The 21729-nt window shown below is 49.9% G+C and overlaps 1 protein-coding gene across 3 annotated transcripts in view; it reads left to right on the top strand.

Moving 5' to 3' along the window:
* The window catches only part of LDLR (low density lipoprotein receptor), a 36647-nt gene extending 16668 nt beyond the window's left edge, over positions 1-19979 (top strand). For 2 of the 3 annotated variants that reach the window (XM_077121773.1, XM_077121775.1), the window contains exons 5-18: positions 600-722; positions 2211-2333; positions 3831-3950; positions 4398-4523; positions 7292-7463; positions 7543-7770; positions 9902-10020; positions 10393-10532; positions 11282-11423; positions 11562-11714; positions 15007-15192; positions 16950-17027; positions 17904-18061; positions 18624-19979. In XM_077121773.1, the coding sequence (XP_076977888.1) occupies positions 600-722; positions 2211-2333; positions 3831-3950; positions 4398-4523; positions 7292-7463; positions 7543-7770; positions 9902-10020; positions 10393-10532; positions 11282-11423; positions 11562-11714; positions 15007-15192; positions 16950-17027; positions 17904-18061; positions 18624-18659 (1904 nt within the window). In that variant the 3' untranslated portion in view covers positions 18660-19979. The remainder of the gene's footprint in view (positions 1-599; positions 723-2210; positions 2334-3830; positions 3951-4397; positions 4524-7291; positions 7464-7542; positions 7771-9901; positions 10021-10392; positions 10533-11281; positions 11424-11561; positions 11715-15006; positions 15193-16949; positions 17028-17903; positions 18062-18623) is intronic. The other variant, XM_077121774.1, reaches the window with a different exon arrangement.
* Positions 19980-21729: the final 1750 nt, after the last annotated feature.

The following is a 21729-nucleotide window of genomic DNA, read 5'->3' as shown; positions in this document are numbered from 1 at the left end:
GGTTTTTGATGAACTTCATGTTCTAAAAAATACACGAGGAAAAAGTAGAAGGCAATTGGGGGAACCTTACTGGTGGATGTTAGGGCCTTAGGATTTGGAGTGGTTCTCTTCCCCTGCCCACCCCATCCCCTACCTTCCTAGTTTTCAAACTTAGCTATTACTTTAAGAATACTTTTCCATGAGTCTTCTTCATTGAGGAACAAAAGTACTGGCATAAAAGAAAACCTTCTGAAATTGACATTACAGTTTAGAAAAAATGAGAATATGAGGATAGGTATATGCCTACCTCTCTCCTCTCTGACCTGCTTTTCCTAGGTCACTTCTTTGAACTTGGACAAAGAGCCATTTTCTTCAGCCGGTGGCTGAGACAGGGATTTACATGTTCACCTCTCTGGTTCCTTTTAATCCTGTTGGGAAATTGCTGTTTTGAAGGTGGTGGCAGTTTTTCTTTCGTTGCTTCTCCTTGAAAACTTGCACCCCTGGGGTGCATGGGTGGTTCAGTGGTAGAATACTCACCTGCTGTGTGGGAGACCCAGGTTTGATTTTGGCCTGTGTACACAAAAACAAACAAAAAACCCAGCACCCGCTGTGTTTTCCAGTTGTGAACACGTGCCGGCCAGACGAGTTCCAGTGTGGAGACGGGAGCTGCATCCATGGCAGCCGGCAGTGTGACAAGGAGTATGACTGCAAAGACCTGAGCGATGAGGTTGGCTGCATCAATGGTGAGTGGGGCTGTGCAGGGCCGACCTGATCCACTGATTTCCTGTCTCCAGTCCTTCGGTGTCATAAAGTGCTCTTCAAGTCAGGACAGTGAGTCCCAGATGTGGAGGCATTCCTGGGGGTCCTTGGGCAAGTGTCTTGTCCACCTCTGGCTCTAAATATGCACAATCAGAGCACCAAGTTCAGAGCTGTGTGATTCCATAAGGCCAGTGTGTCCAGGCCCGGGGTCACTTAGCTCACAGTGATATGCACAGTGTAACATTGCGAAAGCAGCTTCCTGGACTCCCAGCAGTTAACGCTGTTGGGCATGCACTTGTGAGCAACATGGTGATATGCTGACTGACAAGCAAAGCATCTGGAGGTGACCCACGTGTCCATCTCCGGTAGGATCAGCTGTATATAGGTGCGGTAGCCGCACACTAGGATATCATCCAGCCAAGCAACCAGACGAACCTTATAGCCTGCACATGGGGAGAGAGAAGCAAGTCACAGATGGAGTCATTTGTAAAGCTCAAAACTGAGCAAAATTAAACAGTATGTTGTTCGTTAACATATGCTCACTAGATCTATTAGTGAAAAAATAAGGAAGCAGTAAACCCCAAATTGAGGATGACTGTGCCTTCTGGAGGGCTCAGCGGACTGGGACAAGGAAAGGCTTCTCCAGGGGTCCACAAACCTCTTCTTTCAAGGGCCGGAAAGAAGTGTGTTTGGATTTTGCAGACCACATCTATCTCTTGTAACTCCCCAGCCTTCTGGCTGTAGAATGAAAGCAGACACAGACCCTACGTGAGCTAATGGCATGGTTGTGTCCCAGGAAAACTTCATGTAAATAACAGGCAGCAGGCCTACGGGCCTAGGCTGTTGTTTGCTGACCTCTGCTGTAGGTCATGTATGAATTCTTTTTATTTATTTATTTACTTTTAAAACATAACAACATACAAACACGAACATTCTTACTCTATGAGCATTCCATTCTTGGTATATAATCAATAACTCACAATATCATCACATAGTTGTATATTCATCACCATGATCATTTCTTAGAACATCTGCATCAATTCAGAAAAAGAAATAGAAAGAAAAAAGAAAAAAATTCATACATACCATACCCCTTACCCCTCCCTCTCACTTCCATCTATGCAATATATTTTAGCCTTTGTTCCCCTATTTTTTTCTATACCCCTTACCACTCCCTTTCACTGATCACTAGCATTTCAATCTACTAAATTTAATTTAATGTTTGTTTCCCCTATTATTTACTTATTTTTAATCCATATGTTTTACTCATCTGTCCGTACCACAGAAAAAAGCATCAGACAACGTGTGAATTTTTAAGCTGGGTGTTGATGTCATGGTTGTTCAATAATAATTATGTTTATGTAATTACTATATTTGTGTGTATTCCTAAATGAATTAAGCTATGATATTAAAAGAATTTGGAGCAGTCTCCCGCAGCTTGAAGCTGACCCTCCTTCCTCTGGTTTTTGCAGTGACACTCTGCGAGGGGCCCAACAAGTTCAAATGCCACAGCGGGGAGTGCATCACCCAGGACCGGGTGTGCAACGCAGTCAGGGACTGCCGGGACTGGTCGGACGAGCCGCTCAAGGAGTGCGGTGAGCCCCTGGTGGGGACTGAGATGCGGGTCCTGGGGCAGCAGACACCTGGGAGCAGCTCGGCTGTGGGGCACGTGGGGGATGTGAGGACAAGAGGCTGTGCTTCTGAGCCATAGGAAAGGCTCACGGGACCTGAGGCTGTTGAGTCAGTGGATGCAATATGTGTGCCATACTCAGAGCCTGGCACACGACAGCTCTCTGTGAACCATAGCCACAATTTCCTCTTAAAATTAAAAAAAAAAAACCAACACTAAAAAAATGTGAATTCTTTTTCTTAGAAGCCTGCTTCTATCAAGAGGTTTTAACATTTTTTTTTTTAAATATGGGCAGGCACTGGGAATCGAACCTGGGTCTCCGGCGTGGCAGGAGAGAACCCTGCCTGCTGAGCCACCGCGGCCCACCTTAACATTTTAATTTAAGGGGGCGAGTTGGTTTTGTTAAAAGGTACCCGGCTCTCTGTGTGGTTGATGCTTTAGGAGTAGCAATAGTATAAAACAGGGATCAACAAACTTTTTCTGAAGAGGGCCAGAGAGTAAGAGCGCTTGCAGGTCACATAGTCTGTTGTGGCTACTTGACTCTGCCCCAAAGCAGCCCCAGACAATCCGTGAACAAAAGCTTGTGGCCGTGTACCAGAAAACATGACACTGAAATTTGAGTTTCATGTAAGTTTTCAAGTGTCATGAAATATTTTTGTTTCTGACACATTACCCAAGACACTGTCCTCAAGGCTCACCCACCCAGCTGCAAGCTTCACAACCCCACTCCGTCTCCACAGCTGCCAGCTGTCTGCTGTGTGCATGCAAATCCCAGTTTCCCCCTCCCTTCCCCAGCCCCGCACCCCTAGGCCATCTACTTCGAATCACCAGCACCACTGCCATAAATGCCAGAGTGCAAATGTCCACTCGGGTCCCTACTCTCAGGTACTCCAGGTATATACCTAGCCCCAGGGGGTTGCAAAATCTCATGGCAACCCCACCCCTAGCCTCCAGTGGAACCACCACATCGCCCTCAGGATGGGCTGCACCTCTCAGCTTCCGTACTGACGGTGAATAGGCACCTCTTAAAATATTATTTTTATTTAAAAAGGTAAAGACCACTCTTAGCTTGCAGGCTTACACACATGGGTGGTGGACAGGATTTGGCCCATTCCTGGTTAGAGGGTGAGGATGTGGGCCCTGAAGCCCAATGCCTCGGGTTGGAGTCCAATAGTGTGATTTTGGGTAAGTCATTGAGCCCAGTTCTGCCTCAGTTTCTCCAGCTGTAAAACAAGAAAAACCGGTTCAGCTCCCTTCAGGGTTGTTGGGAGGCTTAAATGATAACATACAGAATGCCAGTGAGTGGTATGGTTATTTCTGGTCTTCTTAGGGCTTGCATCATTTCCCCAGCTCTAGGACTCTAGGGCGGAGGTGTGATTGTGATGAAGATGGTGAAATTGGGCCAAGCCTTGGGAAGCGACCGGAGGAGGCTAAAGCCTAACTGGTTTGTTTCCCCCAACAGGCACCAACGAGTGTCTAGACAACAAGGGCGGCTGTTCCCACATCTGCAACAACCTCAAGATCGGCTATGAGTGCCTCTGCCCTGAGGGCTTCCAGCTCGTGGACCTGCGCAGGTGTGAAGGTGAGTCCTCTCTGCCCTTTTCTGACCTGCTGCCCAAACTCCCTGTGCCTCAGTGTCCCCCCTCTCTAAAGTGGGGACAAAAGCAGCTCCCCACCTCCCAGGCCTGCGATGAGGATTCAAGGTGATGCCAGAGTGCAGAGCGTTCACTGCAGGCCTGACCTGCACCTGCCATGACCGTGAGCTCTTCTGCAGGTCTTGCCTCTGTAGTTAATAATTATTAAATCTCCTTGGCTGACACAGCATCTCCCTTTTGGCTGTGGCCTCGGGGTGAAAGCAATAGCACTTCCCCGCCCCCTGGAGGGCGTTTCTGACCCCAGCCCAAAGGTCTCTTCTAGAGGAGAGGGGCTGTCCCCTCCTGCTGTCAGGGGTCATGGGTCTGGGTCCAGCCTTGAGGTGGGTGGAGTGTGTCACTCCAAGAGGCCCCAAATCTTGTGTCTCAACTTGCAGATATTGACGAATGTCAGGAACCTGATATCTGCAGCCAGGTGTGCGTGAACTTCGAGGGGGGCTACAAGTGTGAGTGCAACGAGGGCTTCCAGATGGACCCCAACACCAAAACATGCAAGGCCGTCGGTGAGTGCGGGAGGTGGGCCTCTGGTGCGCAGCAGGGGTTGTCTTGAGAAGAAATGCTCAGGGATTTCATCACCTGAACTTTGCCATGGAAACCAGAGAACACGGAGTGCGAGGAGCTGGTCGGGAGAGTATTTGCTCCCGAGATCTGCTGGAGGGGCTGGGCTACCTCACCAAGTGCACCCAGCCACACAGGGGTTTGTCTGGGAGCCAGCCTGCACGCCTTGTGCCCCAGCTGTCCCCGAGAGCCCAGGAGCCGCGAACAGCACCCAGCCCTCCCAGAGGTGCCCAAATCCAGTTCTTTCTTGGACAGTACAGGAGGAGCTTAAGGGGGCAGAGATGGAAAGCTACTGCTCCAACAACCCACACCCCTTCCAACTGTTCTTACCTAAAGGTACTTTATACCAAGATAAGTGAATTTAAATGAGACAAAACCTAAGAGCCAGCAATGATACACAATAGAAGTTGTTCATACTTGTTTTTGAGATCTGCCATAACAAAGCACCAGAAACTGGGTGACTTAAAAAGCAGAAATGTATTAACTCAGTTCTGGGGGCTAGAAATCTGAATCAAGATGTCAGCAGGGACACACCCCCTCTGAAAGCCATAGGGGAGACTCCTTCCTTTCCCCTCCCAGCTTCTCATGTTTGTTGGCAGTTTCTGCCTTCCTCAGCTTATCGATGTAGCACTTCCATCCCTGCCTGTGCCACCGGGTGGCCATCTACTCTCCTCTTTGTCGCCTTGTAAGGACACTACCCTACTTACCCTACTTCAGTATGCCCTCACCTTCATTCAGCTAATTCCATCTTCAAAGACCCTGTTTGTAAATAGTCACCTTCGTGGGATCAGGGGTCAGGACTTCAGCATATCTTTTGGGGAGACAAATTCAACCCATGACATCACTTATTTTATTTTCAGGGTCAAGTTAGATTCTAACCATAATCCAGCCACTCAGGCTTTGACTCACCTAAAGCTGCTGCTGTGAGTTTGGAGGCAGCACTCTCCTGGCAGGGTTGTCCACCTGTACAGATATCCACGGCTTCAGGCTTCATCCTAGTGTGCCCACAGGGAAGGCTGCTTGTTTTACAGAAATAATTTAGAGCTTCCTCAGCTGACACTGTGGCCTGTTCACTGGCTGTCCCATCCCCGCTGCCGTGTCCACCCACACCAGGTGCAGCCCGTCCCGGGGACCTCAGAGTTCCTGAAATCCCCCAGGACTGAGGATTGCACTTTCACATCTGTGCTGCCGGTGTGAGGATTTATGATGATGCTGTCTTGGGGACTGGGATGGCACTGTGGCAAGGAATATTCTGAGCGAAATCCAATTGTAGAAATAAGGTGGATTTGTTGCCAAATATTTTAGTTTTGTGATGACTTTGGTTCCCTGGCAGTGGTTTAACTGGAAGCTGGGGTGATGAATGTTTGGACTGGATGCCTCCCCAGCCCCCTACACCCAGGTCTCTCTTTTTTTCTTTTTCATTAATTTTTAATTTAAAAAAAAAAAAACAAATGCAAACATTCTTAACTTTTGATCATTCCATTCTACATATATAATCAGTAATTCACAATACCATCACATAGTTGCATATTCATCATCATGATCATTTCTTAGAGCATTTGCATCAATTCAGAAAAGAAAAAGACAACAGAAAAAGAAACAAAATGAAAACAGAAAAAAAAGAGATTATACATACCATACCCCTTACCCCTCCCTTTCATTGATCACTAGCATTTCAATCTAAATTTATTTCAACATTTGTTCCCCCTATTATTTATTTTTATTCCATACGTTTTACTCGTCTGTTGATAAGGTAGATGAAAGGAGCATCAGACACAAGGTTTTCACAATCACACAGTCACATTATGAAAGCTATATCATTATACAATCATCATCAAGAAACATGGCTACTGGAACACAGCTCTACATTTTCAGGCAGTTCCCTGCAGCCTCTCCATTCCATCTTTTTCTTTTTTAATTTATTAATTAAAAAAATAAACAAAAATATTAACATCATTCCATTCTACATATATAATCAGTAATTCTTAATATCATCACATAGTTGCATATTCATCATTTCTTAGAACATTTGCATCGATTTAGAAAAAGAAAGAAAAAAACAGAAAAAGAAATAAAATAACAGAAAAAAAAAAGATTATACATACCATACCCCTTACCCCTCGCTTTCATTAATCGCTAGCATTTCAATCTAAATTTATTTTAACATTTGTTCCCCCTATTATTTATTTTTATTCCATATGTTTTACTTGCCTGTTGATAAGATAGATAAAAGGATCATCAGACACAAGGTTTTCACAATCACACAGTCGCATTTACACCCAAGTCTCTTACTTAGAGCACAGCACCTGGGGTAGGGCAACCTGGGTTCAAATCCCAGCTCTGCCATTTACTCGCTGTGTGACCTTGGGCAAGTCAGTGCCCCTGTCTGAGTGTCAGTTCCCTCATCTGTCAAAGGGTGTTGGTGGGTCTGAGGATGCAGTGAGGTGAAACTTGCTATGGAAAGCATGAAGCAGATCTCCCAGCCCTTAGAGTCGCTCTGTAGACATTAGCCGTTATAATTTCTTCATCTTCATTCTAAAATTTGAAATGCTGAGACCCAGGATGAGTTTCCCACCTTGCTCTCCTGGGGATCGCCTCTGGTTCGGCCCCGCCCTGCCCTGCAGGGTGACAGATGCAGGTGAGGAGGGGAGCCCTCTCGGCTCCACCAGGGGTCCCTCTTGCCCTCTGATGGCCGCCCTTCCTGGCTCCCCAGGCACCACGGCCTACCTCTTCTTCACCAACCACCACGAGGTGCGGAAGATGACGCTGGACCGCAGGGAGTACACCAGCCTCCTCCCGAACCTGAAGAGCGTGGTCGCCCTGGCCACAGAGGTGGCCAGCAACAGAATCTACTGGTCCGACCTGTCCCAGAGGAAGATCTTCAGGTGAGCCCGGGCCCCGCACCCAGCCTGGCCTCCTGGTGTGACAAAGGCCCCTGGCCCTGACACACTCTTGCCTCTGCAGCGCCCAGCTTGACAGAGCCCACGGCCCCTCCTCCTATGACACCATCATCGGCAGGGACCTCCAGGCCCCCGATGGGCTGGCCGTGGACTGGATCCACGGCAATATCTACTGGACCGACTCGGTCCTCGGCACCATCTCTGTGGCTGACACCAAGGGCTTGAAGAGGAAAACGCTGTCCAAGGAGCCGGGTTCCAAGCCCCGGGCGATCGTGGTAGACCCTGTCCACGGGTGCGTACCCCCCAGCCGAGGGACACGGTGGGGAAGAAAGGCACAGGTCAGGAGTTCAAGACCCAGTGAGGATTCTGGAGGGAATGTCCATGCCTGAGACAGGCCGAACTGGGTGGAGAGTACCCTGAACTGCAGAGGAGGGCGACTGTGGGGTCAGAAGAAAAAGCTGGGCCCTGGAATCATGGAGCTTCCCCACCCCTACTCAGGAGGCCACAAGAGACAGACTCTTGATGTCCACTGAGATTAAAACAAAACCTTGGAAAGTCCAGCCCTGAGGAGAACAAGTGAAATAGCAGAAATTAAAATACAAACTGTTGGGATTGGAGAAAGGTGAAAACACGTGGCTCCCCATATGAGAGCCAATGGTTTTCTTCACGCAGAGCCCTGGGACGGGAGGGAGCACAAGTGCCATGGAAGCCAGGTGTGGGCAGCAGCCAGGGCTGACTCAGCAGCCCCAAGGCCCTGGAAAGGGGGCAGCATGCCTGCCCCATGGACTCTGCACATCAGGCCACAGTTACCACCTTGGCACCTCTGATGGAGAATTTCATAATTTCAGAAACAGCAGCTTCACAAACCCCAGCTGAGCACCCTGCCCGCCACAACAGTTGGAGGGAGGGGGTGCATTTGGGCTCGGGAAGAGGACATTGAGGGAGAATGTTCAGGGAACATTTGGTTTGTTGGAGGGAAGATTCTAGTAGGCACATTGGGTATCTTCATCTGGTGACCAGGAAGGAAGGAACATTACCCAGCCAGTAGCAGAATCTGGGGGTAAGGGTAAGCTGGGCAGGTAAAGGTGAGCCAGGCTTGCTTGGAGTAAAGGTGAGCCAGGCAGGTAAATGGATCTGGCGAGCTAGGCGAATGTTGCTATTTCTTAGGAACAGGTGGGGTCAGCAAGTTAGGCCAGCACCTCCAGGAGAGAGATTCCCAGGCACGCTCCACTCGGAGCTGTGTGTGTTGGGAGGAGAGGTGTCCCGCATTTGTTTTAACAAACAGCAGCACGCTCTACTCACTGTCCCCATCGGGTCTTTTTCTTTTAATGTGTGGAGTTTGTGGCTGTAGAACGTGGTCTGTTGTGCTTCCCGGCACATGAAAATTTAGGTGATTTCCCTTTTTCTTCTTCCTTCATGCAACATGGCTGTGAATACCTTGGGACAGGAGCTTTGTAGCTTCCTTGCGGGGTCCACCTGCAGAAACGGGATTGCTGGGTCAGGGGATGTGTTCACAGACACGTGGTCAGACTGCCTTTCAGGAGATAAATTATAAAGCCTCCCTCCATCCACTGAAGATGAATGGACAAGCAAAATGTGGCGTATCCATACGCTGGCTTAGCTATAAAGAGGGATTAAGTCCCCATCTGTGCCACAAATGGACGGGCCTTAAAAATATGTTAAATGAACTAAGCCAGACATAAAAGAACAACATGATGTGATCCCACTTAGGTGAAGTACCTAGAACAGGCACTCTTGTGGAGATAGAAAGCAGATCGGTGTCCCCAGGGGCTGGGGTGAGGGCTGGGACAGTGACTGCCTAACAGGTACAGAGTTTCTGTTTGGGGTGATATAGAAGTTTTCATAATGGATGGCGGTGGTAGTTGCCCAACACCATGAACACGACCAATGCCCGTGAACTGTACCCTTACGCTTTTACGTCAGACATAGTTTACCACAATTGTGAGATTAGGCATTTTTTGAAAGCACTGAACTTCCCTTCCCACCAGGAGGGCGTGTGAGGGCTCGTCTCCCCGCCCCTCACCAGTGAGGTTTTGGTCGTTGGCAGTTGTGCCGGGCAAGGGGATCTGGGTGTGGCTGCAGTTTTCCTAGCGAGTTAGTTTGAGCATCTTTCCTTGGTTTTACCACTGTTTGGAGAGCAGAGTTTAGGTGCAGCTTTGAGGCCTCCCCTCTTGGCCTTTGGAATCAGAATCTCCCTTTCTTTGATAAGGTTCTAAATCCCCACTGGTTCCAGGCCACAGGGTAGAAAAGATTGGGGAAACAGATGACCAAATTTGTGGTCACCACCCAGTGACCGTCTCTGGAGTCCTCCTGGCTTTTGCAGTAGAAGCTGACCTTTGGCACTGACCAGGAGCCTCCCCATAGTGCATTTTTGTGACCTGTTCTTATGGTTTTCCCACCAGCTTCATGTACTGGACTGATTGGGGAACCCCTGCAAAGATCGAGAAAGGGGGCCTGAATGGCGTGGACATCTACTCGCTGGTGACAGAAGACATCCAGTGGCCCAACGGCATCACCCTGGGTATGTCCCTGCTGGGGTTGTGGTGCAGTCGGGGGGCTGGAATCGGTTTTGGAGAAGAAGGGAGTGGCCAGGTGGCCACAGACAAGGCACTCACCTGAGGTTTTAATAACCCACAACTAAACTGCCCCTGCCTACAAAAACGTCACCGTGAAGGGGTAGGGTCAGTTGGGCACAAAGCCCTGGCACTCCTCAGGCCTCCCACATGAGCAGAAGCACTCAGAGCTGCTTCTCCTGGGTGCCCCAGCTTCTGTCGCAGAGGGGGGACATAAGCCAGGAACTTTAGGGCTTCCTCCCAAGGGGACAGGAGTGGCCCAGCCCCAAGGCCCCCTGGTACCAGCACGTGATCCCTCCTTGTCCGCTTCTGTGTTCTAGATCTTTCTAGCAGCCGCCTCTACTGGGTTGACTCCAAACTCCACTCCATCTCAAGCGTCGACGTCAATGGAGGGAACCGGAAGATGATTTTGGAGGATGAGCACAGGCTGGCCCACCCCTTCTCCCTGGCGATCTTTGAGGTGCGTGTTGGAGGCTAGAGTTGCTTCTTCCAGTGAGTGAACTAACAGCTGCTGCTCACTGAGCGCCACTTACCTATGAGGCATTGCCAGCACTAGCCTGCTTCCTGAGGCCACACTGCCTTGGAAAACTTCCCTCACCTATGAGAGGGTCTGAGACCTGTTGCAGTTTCCATTTTCTCCTCACCAAAAGAATTCAGAAAGGTCTAGGGCAACAGTTCTCATCCAGAGGACATCTGGTGTTTGTGGAGACTTAGGTCATCACAGCTGGGAGACGGAGCATGGCTGGCGTCTCGTGGGGGGAGGCAAGGGGTGCTGCTCACCATTCTGCAGAGACAGGATGGGCCCCACGGCAAAGATGCCCCCAGCCCCAGGTAGCGCCTGGTGGGTAAGCCCTGCTCTCAAAGGCTGTGGGAGGCGGCGCTGTGTCTTTTCACGTTGGTGAGTGGGGCTTGCCATATTTAAAATTTTTTTAAATAATTTCAAATTTAGGACAGTTGCAAAAATGTAACACAGAAACAATCCAGGGAACTCCAGCGCACCCCTCCCTGCCCCAGATATGCCAACTTTTAACATTTTGCCACATCATTCTGTCTTCCCATTTATTCACCCATCTTATTAAACATCTGAGATTAGGTTGAACATACGACGGTGCCACGTATACTTCCTCAGAACAGAAAGAGTCACTTATGTAACCACCTTGAGTGTGCTTATCAGGTTCTAGATTGTCATCCTTTCTGCTGTCCATTCAGGATAAAGTCTTCTGGACAGATATCATCAATGAAGCCATCTTCAGTGCCAACCGCCTCACAGGCTTGGATGTTAATTTGGTGGCCGAGAACTTGGTGTCCCCGGAGGACTTGGTCCTGTTCCACAACCTCACACAACCAGGAGGTACGGCCAGGCAGCTGCCCCCACCCCAGACCCTGTGGCTTCCCCGATGTTGTCTGGGCTCTTTGGGGGCTCCTGGAATTTTCCAGCCTGTCTGGCCAGCGTCTCGTTCTCACCTTTCCCCTTTCCTCTCCCGCACAGGGGTGAACTGGTGTGAGCGGACCAGTCTCCGTAACGGTGGCTGCCAGTACCTGTGCCTGCCGGCCCCTCAGATCAGCCCTCACTCGCCCAAGTTCACCTGCGCCTGCCCCGACGGCCTGCAGCTGGCGAGGGACATGCGGCGCTGCCTGACAGGTGAGTGCCCAGCTGGCAGCCAGAGCAGGGCGCAGTCCTGCTGCTGCCACCCTGCAGCCACAGCCTTCTGACCGTTCCCGTCTGAGCCTTGCTCTGAGCATTTTGTCAGATAGGACGGGGCGCCTCAGGAGGCCAGTGCAAGGGCCCACGGCCTAGGGAAGCAGCATCTGCCCTTCTGAAGAGCTGTCTTCTCCCGCAGCTCTAGCACTATGCATTTCCCCGGCAGTGAATGAGTATTCTTGTTTCTCCACGCACTCTCCAGCACCTGTAGTTTCCTATTTATTTAACAGCTTAACAGTGGTCCTCCTGATAGGTGTGAAATGACAGCGCACTGTGGTATCAATTTGCATTTCCCTGACAGCTCCTGAAGCTGAGCATCTTTTCATGTGCTTTTTGGCCCCTTTTATTCCTTCTTTGGAAATATGTCTGTTCATGTTTTTTGCCATTTTTTAATTGGGCTGTTGGTCTTTTTATTGTTGAATCGTAGGATTTCTTTACATTTTCTGGCTATCAAACCCTTATCAGATATGTGGTTTCCAAATATTTTTTCCCACTAAGTTGACTGCCTTTTCATCCTTTTCACAAAGTCCTTTGAAGCCCAGAAGTATTCAGTTTTGAAGGAGTCCCATTTATCTTTTTTCTTTCATTGCTTGTGCTTTGGGAGTAAGGTCTAAGAAACTACTACCTTTCACTAGATCTTGAAGATTTTCTTCTAGGAAATTTTTGGTCCTGGTTCTTGTATTTAGGTCTTTGATCCATTTTGAGTTAATTTTCTTATAGAATGTGAGATAGGGGTTTTTGTTTATTCTTTTGGTTATGGATATCCAGTCTTCCCAGCACCGTTTGTTGAAGAGACTGTTCTGTCCCAGTTAAGTGGACTTGGGAGCCTCGTCAAAAATCAGTTGACCAGGGCAGGCCACGGTGGCTCAGTGGCAGAGTTCTCACCTGCCATGCCAGAGACCCAATTTCGATTCCCAGTGCTTGCCCATGCGGAAAAAAATCAATTGACCGTGGATCTGAGGGTCTAATTCTGAACTCTCAATTCAATTCCATGGGTCAATATTTTTGTTTTAATGCCAGTCCCATGCTGTTTTGACCACTGTGGCTTTATAATGCGCTTTAAAGTCAGGAAGTGTGAGTCCTTCCACTTCATTATTTTTCAATGTTTTTGGCTGTTTGAAGCTTTTTACCCTTCAGCTTAAATTTGAAAATCAGCCTTTGCGTTTCTGCAGTGGGCTGTTGGGATTTTGATTGGGATTGCATGGAATGTGTACGTCAGCTTGGGCAGGACGGAGACTGCCACGACCTCTCGCCTCCCACACCATGAACACAGTATCTCCTTCCATTTATTGCGCTCTTCTCTGATTTCTTTTAGCAATGTTTTATAGTTTTCTGTGTCCTTTACATCCTTGTTTAAGTTTTTTCCTAGTTAATTTTTTTAGTTGCTATTGTGAATGGAATTTTTTTGTTTACCTCAGAGTAGTTCCTTACTAGAGTGTAGAAACACTAGTGTGACTTTGTGTGTGGAGCTCGTAACCCCCCAGTTTTGCCTCTAGTCGCTACTGCAGATTTTGGGGGGCTTTCTAAATATAGGACCATGTCGTCTGTAAATAGTGGAAGTTTTACTTCTTCCTTTCTGATTTGGATGCCTTATATTTCTTTTTCTTCCCTACTTGTTCTAGTTAGAATTTCTTTTGCAATGTTGAGTAACAGCGGTGACTGTGCACGCCCTTGTCTTGTTCCTGATCTTAGAGGGAAAGCTTTCAGTCTTTCCCCATTGAGGGTGATGTTGGCTGTGGGTTTTTCATATGTGCCCTTCATCATGTTGAGGAAGTTTCCTTCACCTTCTACTTTTTGAAGTGTTTTTATCATGAAAAGATGTTGAATTTCTGTATCAACTGAGATGATCATGTATTTTTTCTCTTCTGATTTGTCAGTAGGGTGTATTACATTAATTGATTTTTCTTGTGTTGAACTACCATTGCATACCTGCCGTAAAACCCACTTGGTCATGATGTATAATTCTTTGAAGTGCTGTTGGATTAGATCTGTTGAAGATTTTTGCATCTACATTCATTAGAGAAAGTGACCTGATATTTTCTTTTCTTGTGGTAGTTTTAAGGGGCTTCGGTATTAGGGTGATGTTGGCTTCATAGAATGAGTTAGGTAATGTTCCTTCTTCAGTTTTTTGGAGGAGTTTGAGTAGAATTGGATCAGTTCTTGTAATGATTGGGAGAATTCCCTTGTGAAGCATGTGGCCCCGGGCTTTTCTCTATTGGGAGTTTTTTTCATTTTAGTTTTTCTATTGCAATATCTTCACACACCATACAGTCCATCCACAGTATACAATCAGTGGTTCACAGCGTTATCACATGGTTGTATGTTCATCACCATGATCATTTTTGGAACATTTGCATCACTCCAGAAAAAAGGAAAAAGGAAAAACTCATACATCCCATACCCCTCCCTCTCATTGACCACTAATATTTCAATCTACCCATTTTTTTATCCCTTATTTCCCCCAATTATTTATCTATTTACTTTTCCTTATTTTTTTTTTACTGCTCATATCCTGGATAAAAAGAATATCAGCCACAAGGTTTTCACAACTACACAGTCACATTGTAAAAACTATATAGTTACATAGTTGTCTTCACGAATCAAGGGTACTGGAACACAGCTCAGCAGTTTCAGGTACTTCCCTCCAACCACTCCAATACATAAACTGAAAAGGGATATCTGTATAATGTGTAAGAACAACCTCCAGGATAACCCCTGGACTCTGAAATCTCTCGGCCACTAAAAGTTTATTTTGTCTCATTTCTCTCTTTCCCCCTTTTGGCCAAGAAGGCTTTCTCAAGCCCTTGACGCCAGGTCCTGGCTCATCCTGGGAGTCCTGTCCAATGTTGCCAGGGAGATTTACACCTCTGGGAGTCATGTCCGCACAGGGGCCTTATTCCTTCTTAAGGCTGAATAATGTTCCATTGTGTGAGTAGACTCCGTTTTGTTCATCCATTCATCCGCTGATGGGCACTTGGATTGCTTCCACCTCTTGGCTCTCAAGAGGTGACTTGATTTTAGTCATCATATGAGGAAACCACTCCCTTTTCAGTTCTTCCCATTCCCTGAGAAAGTCTTCGGGGCTAGTGTGTCCATAACACCTTCAACACTCGTGAATCTCCCTTTTTAACACCGTGATGTCATTGTGTTGGTTTTTCACGCTTTCTCTGTGTCCTACGAATTGTCAAAGTAGCAGCACAGATGTCACTCAGGAAATGGTTATTCTTTCCAGAGCCTGAGCTCGACACCACCACGCAGAGCACCTCCACTGCGCCGTCTCCAGTCAGTCTGACAGTCAGCTCTCCAGCTGCAGGGCCAAGGCACACAGCCAGCCAGCCTGCCGCCCCCAGCACCTCCAGGTCATCTGCGGCCATCCCTGAGCTCACCACATCATGGATGGTTACTATGTCCCACCAAGGTAAAGGCTGGGACCACCCTGACCCCCTGTCACCAAGACGTGCTGTGGGGTGGGCCCTCCAGAGGTTGAGGGTCTTGGGCGGGGGTGGGGGTGGGGCTGGAATCTGGGTTTGGTTCTGGGTCCCTTGCTGACTGCCTGTGATGAGGTTTGCATCTCCAGAGCCTCAGTTTTCCGACCTGTAAAAGGGGTCTAAATAGTGCCCACCCTCCCAGCTCCTCAGGAAGAGCGGGGATTTGGTCTGACGTGCGTGTGAAGGGCCTGAGATCATGGCTGGTCCTCAGGATCTGCCAGGCACTGGGGCCTGGAAGGCTGACATTGTATCAGGGCCCATTCATTCACCACCCTGATTCCTGGTGTCTCTAGCTCACCTGGGCCAGGCAGGTGAGCTTCCAAAAGACCCAACAATCAAATAATGTGTTAATATGGTAGTTTTTTAAAAAAGCAAATCATCAAACAGTGGCCTGTGAGCTGGCCCCGTCTTTGTAAATAGTTTTATCAGAACCAGGGTTCCAGTGAGACAGGATAGTGCAAGTGTAGGGACAAAGCCTGTCTTTAAATTATGACATTTTGTTCACCATGGTCCTTTTGCATTTATTTTTTGAAACACTGCATTAAAGTGTTATTTGACAGCTGAGTTTATTGGTACCCCCCCTAGATCTTGTGCCTCACTTGTGTCCCCTAGGCCTGGCCCCTAATTCCCCATTGAGGGGTCGGAGCCAGAGTGATCAGTGGTTCGTTTCTGTGCCAGCAGGGGGCGTCCTCTTTGCTTTGAGCGGCCAGGAAATGGAGCTCATAGACTTTTCTAGCCAGGAAAAAAATGGCACACCCACCAAGTTTCAGACTTTTCAGGGTAGCAGAAGCCTTTGTTCGATGATAAATGAGATAAGAGAGGAACTAGTATGGTTGAGGGAGGCCCAGAAATATTTCTCCAGAGGACACCATTTGAAAAACCACTGCACGGACAGGCCTAGTTTCTCAGATTTGGCAAAAGAGCCCTTTAAAGGGAAAAATTTCCCAAGGAATTTTTAATTGCCCTAAATTACTTTTATCACAAGGCACTTAAATATGCAGAAATGTAGAACTAAGAATAAACTACTCTTGTGCCTCCCTCTGATACCCCCAAAGGCCAGAGATGAGGCCGTTCCCAGGATTCAACCCGAGATGATATAGAGTATCACTGAGGAGCCTGGCTCAGCCCTCGCACCCCGTTCGCCTGTAGGGAGGCCATTAGCCTTTGCATGGGAACCTTATGCTTCTCCCACCCCCTCCCTGTCCCATGCCCACCCACATGGTTGTATACTGTGGTTCCCCCACCCCCAACATCATTTCTTACTGGCCTGCAAGATGACGCAGGACTATCTGCTTTGGTATGATCCCAGCTGGCCACTGGGATTGCTGAGCATTACTCTTCACCTCATCTAGAATATTCTTATTTCAATAAAATGTAAAACTTTGTTGAAAAGTTCCACTAAGAAAGCATCTACAGACTTTGGTTTCAGGGACCGTCCTATCGGCCGCTTCCCCAGTGCCTCCTTGGTGGAAGGTCTTGGAACGTTCTTTAATTTGCCCCAAATTCTGCAGCCCTAGCTACTGGCATGTGGGATATATCACAAGTGGGGGTCTCACCCACCTCCTTAGGGTTTTTAAAGACAGTGAGGAATGATACACACTTTTCCTCTGAGCATCAAAACTTCCTACGTCTGTGCTTTTTATGGCATTTTGGGAGCTGAGCCTCACTTGAGATCTCTTGTACACAGCCCTGAGCGACACTGCCCCCAGAGGGGCCGAGGAGAAGCCCAGGAGTGTGGAGGCTCTGTCCATCGTCCTCCCCATCGGTGAGTGCAGGAGCAGCCCTTGGGCTTCCTACCAACTGTTTCTTGCTTTCTTGAGTGCCCCCCTCCCATTTCCATCTTCACCCATTTAATGATACAAGTTGAGCACCTGCTGTATACCAAGCCCACTTCTGGGCACTGGGGAAAACCATGAAAATAGAACACATGCCATCCCTTCGGAGCTGGTGGGACAAAGAAGAGCAACATGGAGTCAAGTGGGGGCTGGGGTTTAGGGAACTAGGCAGGTACTTGGGGGAAGGGTTCCCCCAGGCCCTGGGGACTTGTGATACATGGTGCTCCTGCAAGGAGAGTCCCTCCCTCTCCGCCATCCATCAGGAACGGCTTGGCTAGCAGCAGCTTGTTTCTCCTTTCCTGAGGACACCCTTCTGTGGGGTCCCTTCCCCAGGCAGCCTGATCAGCCGGGATTCTCACCTCCTTGGGCACTGTCAGCCCAGGGGCTTCTTGGCAGAACACTTGAATCCCTTCTGCCCTCCAGGCCTTGCCAGCTGCTCCCAGCCTCCTGCAGGGCAGCCCCCTCACCACCCTTGGACCTGGGGCATGGTGTTCAAAGCACCAGTGGGTCCCCTTTGCTTTAACACAGAAGCAGGAATATGTGGTGGCTCAGTGTATAGAGTGCAATCCCATTTTGGAAACATAGCAGCCATGGGTATAGTTATTCATCGCGTGGAAGGATACATGCCAGTGGACCAGTTTGGGGGAGGCAGAGCTAGGGGCTGTCACACTGGATGCTGCCCAAGGCTGACCTGGGGGATTGGGCCATGAGCGCACGTTGCGTCTTAAGGCAGAACAGAACTGTTAACACACGGAAGAGCCAGAGCTGGGCCTGGGCCCCCAGTGACCCTGGCTGTGTCTCCATAGTGCTGCTTGGCCTCCTGGGCTTCGGCGCCGTCCTCTTCTGGAAGCACTGGCGGCTCCGGAGCATCAACAGCATCAACTTTGACAACCCTGTGTACCAGAAGACCACGGAGGACCAGGTGCACATCTGCCACAGCCAGGACGGCTACACCTACCCCTCGGTAAGGGCGCTGCGGGGTGGGGGAGGGGGCCAGGCTCTCTCCGCCCTGAGGGGGTGTGCGCAACAGGGTGCCTGGTCTTGTTCTTGGGGTAGCCAGAGAGGGTAGGAGAGAAGTAGTGGAGGGGGACAGAGGGGAGGCTGTGGGGACTGGAGGGATGCAAGTCTAGACAAGGTCCTGCCCTGAAGTGGGAGCAGATCCCTGCAGAGGACACAGCCTGGGCAAAGGCTCTGAGGCTGGATTGTGCCCAGTGATTTTGAAGAGGCCAGTGTGGCTAGCCTAGGGGAGACGAGGGCAGGACTGGGGCAGATTGTGCTGGGTTTGGTGTGCTGCAGGGAGAACCTTGGCATTTGTGCCAAGTGAGGTAGGAGCCATAGAGGGTTTGGGAGAGAGGAGGGACGTGACCTGACTCGGGTGTCTACAGGCACCCTCTGGCGATGGCAGGGCGGGAGACCATGGAGGGTGGGGCCCGCACTGGTCCAGGCATGAGGTGGCAGGTGGATGGCCCAGGAGGGTGAAAAGGGGTGGGCTCCATGACTGTCAGACTGACTCATTCTGTTGACAGAGACAGATGGTCAGCCTGGAGGATGACGTGGCCTGAGCAGCTGCCTTGCATCCTATCCCTGCCAAGCCTGCTGCTGATGACAGGGCGGGAAGACAGATGCTTTTCGCCTCCGCTCCTTCACTGACCCTCCACATCCCTCCTGTTCGATTCAGAGAAAGAAGAGCCAACCAGCCTGGCTCTGCAGCCTCAGTGCCTGGGCCGAGCCGCCTGTCCCCTAGAGCTTTGTTTCATATATTTATTCGTCTGGGAGGCAGAACGGGTGCCTAACTTGCACGCAGAACAGGTTTGGGTTGGGGGTTGTTCTTTCTTTACCAGTGAAGGAACAGAGGAGGGTTGAAACAACCAGGACGGGTCTTGGCATTTGTTGGGGGAGGGGTTGAACTCTGACCTTTACTTCCCCTCGGGTGAAGGACAGACAGACAGGGGAACATGGATGGACTTGTAGTGAAACAAGTGGCTTTACCACCGGTGCTGCCCCTGTGGGTGGCTTGTGCCTCAGTTTCTAACTCAGGAGAAACCATGTTTACATCTGCCTGGCCAAGCCTGGTAGACACCTGGAATTTGCCTTCATCCTGCCACCCCCAGATCGGGAAGCTAGGAAGGGGGTTCCAGTAATCTAGACCAATTAATCACCAAAACCACCAGAAGTCCTGGGCAATCTTGCCTAAGTCACCATCACCCTTAATGGTTTAAGTGCCTGGGAGCCAGCCACCTCCTGCTGCTTTCCTGGGCCCCTCCTCCAGGAAGTCCTGCTGTGCTTCCTTTGTCTCCTTGCACTTTTTCAGTTCAGGGTTGTACATTCTGTAAATTCAGCGTTTTTATCCTTATTTTGCACTGTTTTCTGGGGTCTGTGTTGAGATAGGCTCTGATACCCTTGTCATCTTGAGGCCTTTCTGAGCAGGAGCTGATGTGACAGGAGGGTGGCAGGTGGTGGCCAAGTAGGACCGATCCCTGCTGTCCTCCTGCTTGGTGCCTGCTGTGCAAGTTGGAGAGTCCTCCACGTCGTGAGCCAGTTGGCATCTGGAAATGAGCACATTGCTGCAGCCATGTAAGAAATCCTCAGGTTAGGAAATCTCAGGAAGCAGGAATTCTCTCTCAAGTTGCCACAAACATTACTGTTGCATTTACGACCCGAGAGAGAGGCAGCTTCCCTGGGACTCCAGCTGAAGATTCCGGGAAGAGGGGGAGTCCGTCCCCAGGCCCAGGAGAGGCCCCGCGGGAACGGAAGGCCCTTCTTGTCCCGGAACGTGGAAATGAACATGTGGGCAGTGGGGCTTGCTGTTATGTTGCACTTTGTTTGTTGAAACCGTTATCACCTATATGTATAAAAGAAAAAGGTCTATTTATTTTTGCAAACGCTGGTTGCTGCGTTTGGTTACTGTGGGGGCTCTATGCTGGGTGAGAGGCCCCAGATACCTTGTCTGGATGTACAAAGCTGGTCTGCACAGTCACGTATGCGGCGCTTTTCGGGAGCTGTCCATGCCGTGCACAGGTTGCTGAGGGATCGGGTCTCGTTTTTTTAAACCACTCTTGTAGAATGTTTTTATAGCCTGAATGTCTTAACTGTGATCGATAAAATTTCTTCAGTGAGCCATTTGGTTAAACCTGATGTACTTCTCTCCTTTCACCGCTCGTGTCTTCCATCTGTTATTGGTTGAACTTGCAGAACAATCCAGAAAGAACATGTTCCCAGCGCCCGGAACCGCCTCACGGCTGCCTGGTGGGCACCGCTACGCTTAGCCGGGAGCAGTGGCTCGCTCTGCTAAACTGGGGCTCTGCCAAATCCTCTGTTTGTTCGTACACACACACAACACACACACACACAAACACATACACCACCTGCTGTGTGCCAGGCCTGGGAATACTGAGTGACACAGAGACTGAGGCATTGGTATTATAAAAGTGGAGATCGATGTAGACAAAGATTTTTTCCTTAAAGAAAACAGTTACCAGGACAGAGGGATGCCCAGTGGAGAGCAGGTCTCTGCAGAGGTGGGCAAACACCCACCCGTGGGTTGATTGAGGGAGAGGAGGGTCCTGGGGGCAGAGGGAGCAACAAGGTGATTCCGAAGGAGTTTTACTTCGGGAGTGACTAGCGAGGGGTCCTTTTCAAAAAGCTAAAAGATAAAAAATGTGACGGTCACATTTGCAACTACGATGTGGAAACCCAGAGATTTCACAACACAGATGCACACAATCTGCATTCAACCACATCTCACATCCCACTCAGCTGGGCCTGCGAGCCTGCGGCAGGTCACTCCACAGACAGATGGGGACAGGCCGGACGGACGGGGGTAGGAGATGGCGTTGTCAGAGCCCCAGGGCCGGTGGGCACCAGGAGCTCAGGGGATACAAAGCAGCTGCTGTTCTCACGTTTAAATCCTGGCTCAGCTGCCAGCTGGGCACCTCGAGCCTCAGTTTCCCCTTCCACAAAATGAGGACCATGGTAATCCCAGTGCCCCTGGCTCTGTGGCACCGAAAAGGCTCAGCCAGGCAAAGAGGGGGGCAGGATGTGGGCTGCTGTCTTTTCTGCATCCACGGGGTGGCACTTCCTTCCTTCCTTCCCCCTTTTGTTTTGGGAAGGCTCCAGATGCATCTGAGGGCCCAAACTGACCACAGTGCAGGGGTCCCGGGGCTGGCGCACAGCAAACCGGATAAACGGGTGCAGAAAGCTGCGCAGCAGGGTCTGGGAAGTGAGGTGGCCCCAGGCAAAAGGGATGGGAACGGGGCCAGGGTGGGGCAAGAGGTGAAGAAAGGTTCTGGTATCCGGCTGCGGCTGTTTCTGTCGAAGGCACAGTGGCTAAAGCCCTTCTTGGGCACTGGGTGCGATGTAGACAGGCTCCTGGGATCAGGGGGAGAAGAGGAAGCAATACTGCACAGGGGCCAGCAGCCGCACCCTGCCGAGGGCCCTGAGGTTGGCACGGTGCCACCCCCCACTTTGCAGACAGGGAAAGGGAGGCTCGGGGAAGCTTAGCTCACACAGCATCTAGGACCCAGCCACACCTCCCCAGTGTCCTGGGAAAAGGGGGTACAGGGCCTGGGGGAGGGGTCGCTGGGGCCACCGCAAAAGGTGCTTGTGTCCCCTGGGTAAGGCAGGCAGTAGCGC

The sequence above is a fragment of the Tamandua tetradactyla genome, chromosome 11 (assembly GCF_023851605.1).
Source record: "Tamandua tetradactyla isolate mTamTet1 chromosome 11, mTamTet1.pri, whole genome shotgun sequence".
NCBI lineage: Eukaryota > Metazoa > Chordata > Mammalia > Pilosa > Myrmecophagidae > Tamandua > Tamandua tetradactyla.
The sequence above is the reverse complement of the archived record's forward strand: the minus strand, read 5'-3'. Positions and strand labels throughout refer to the sequence as shown.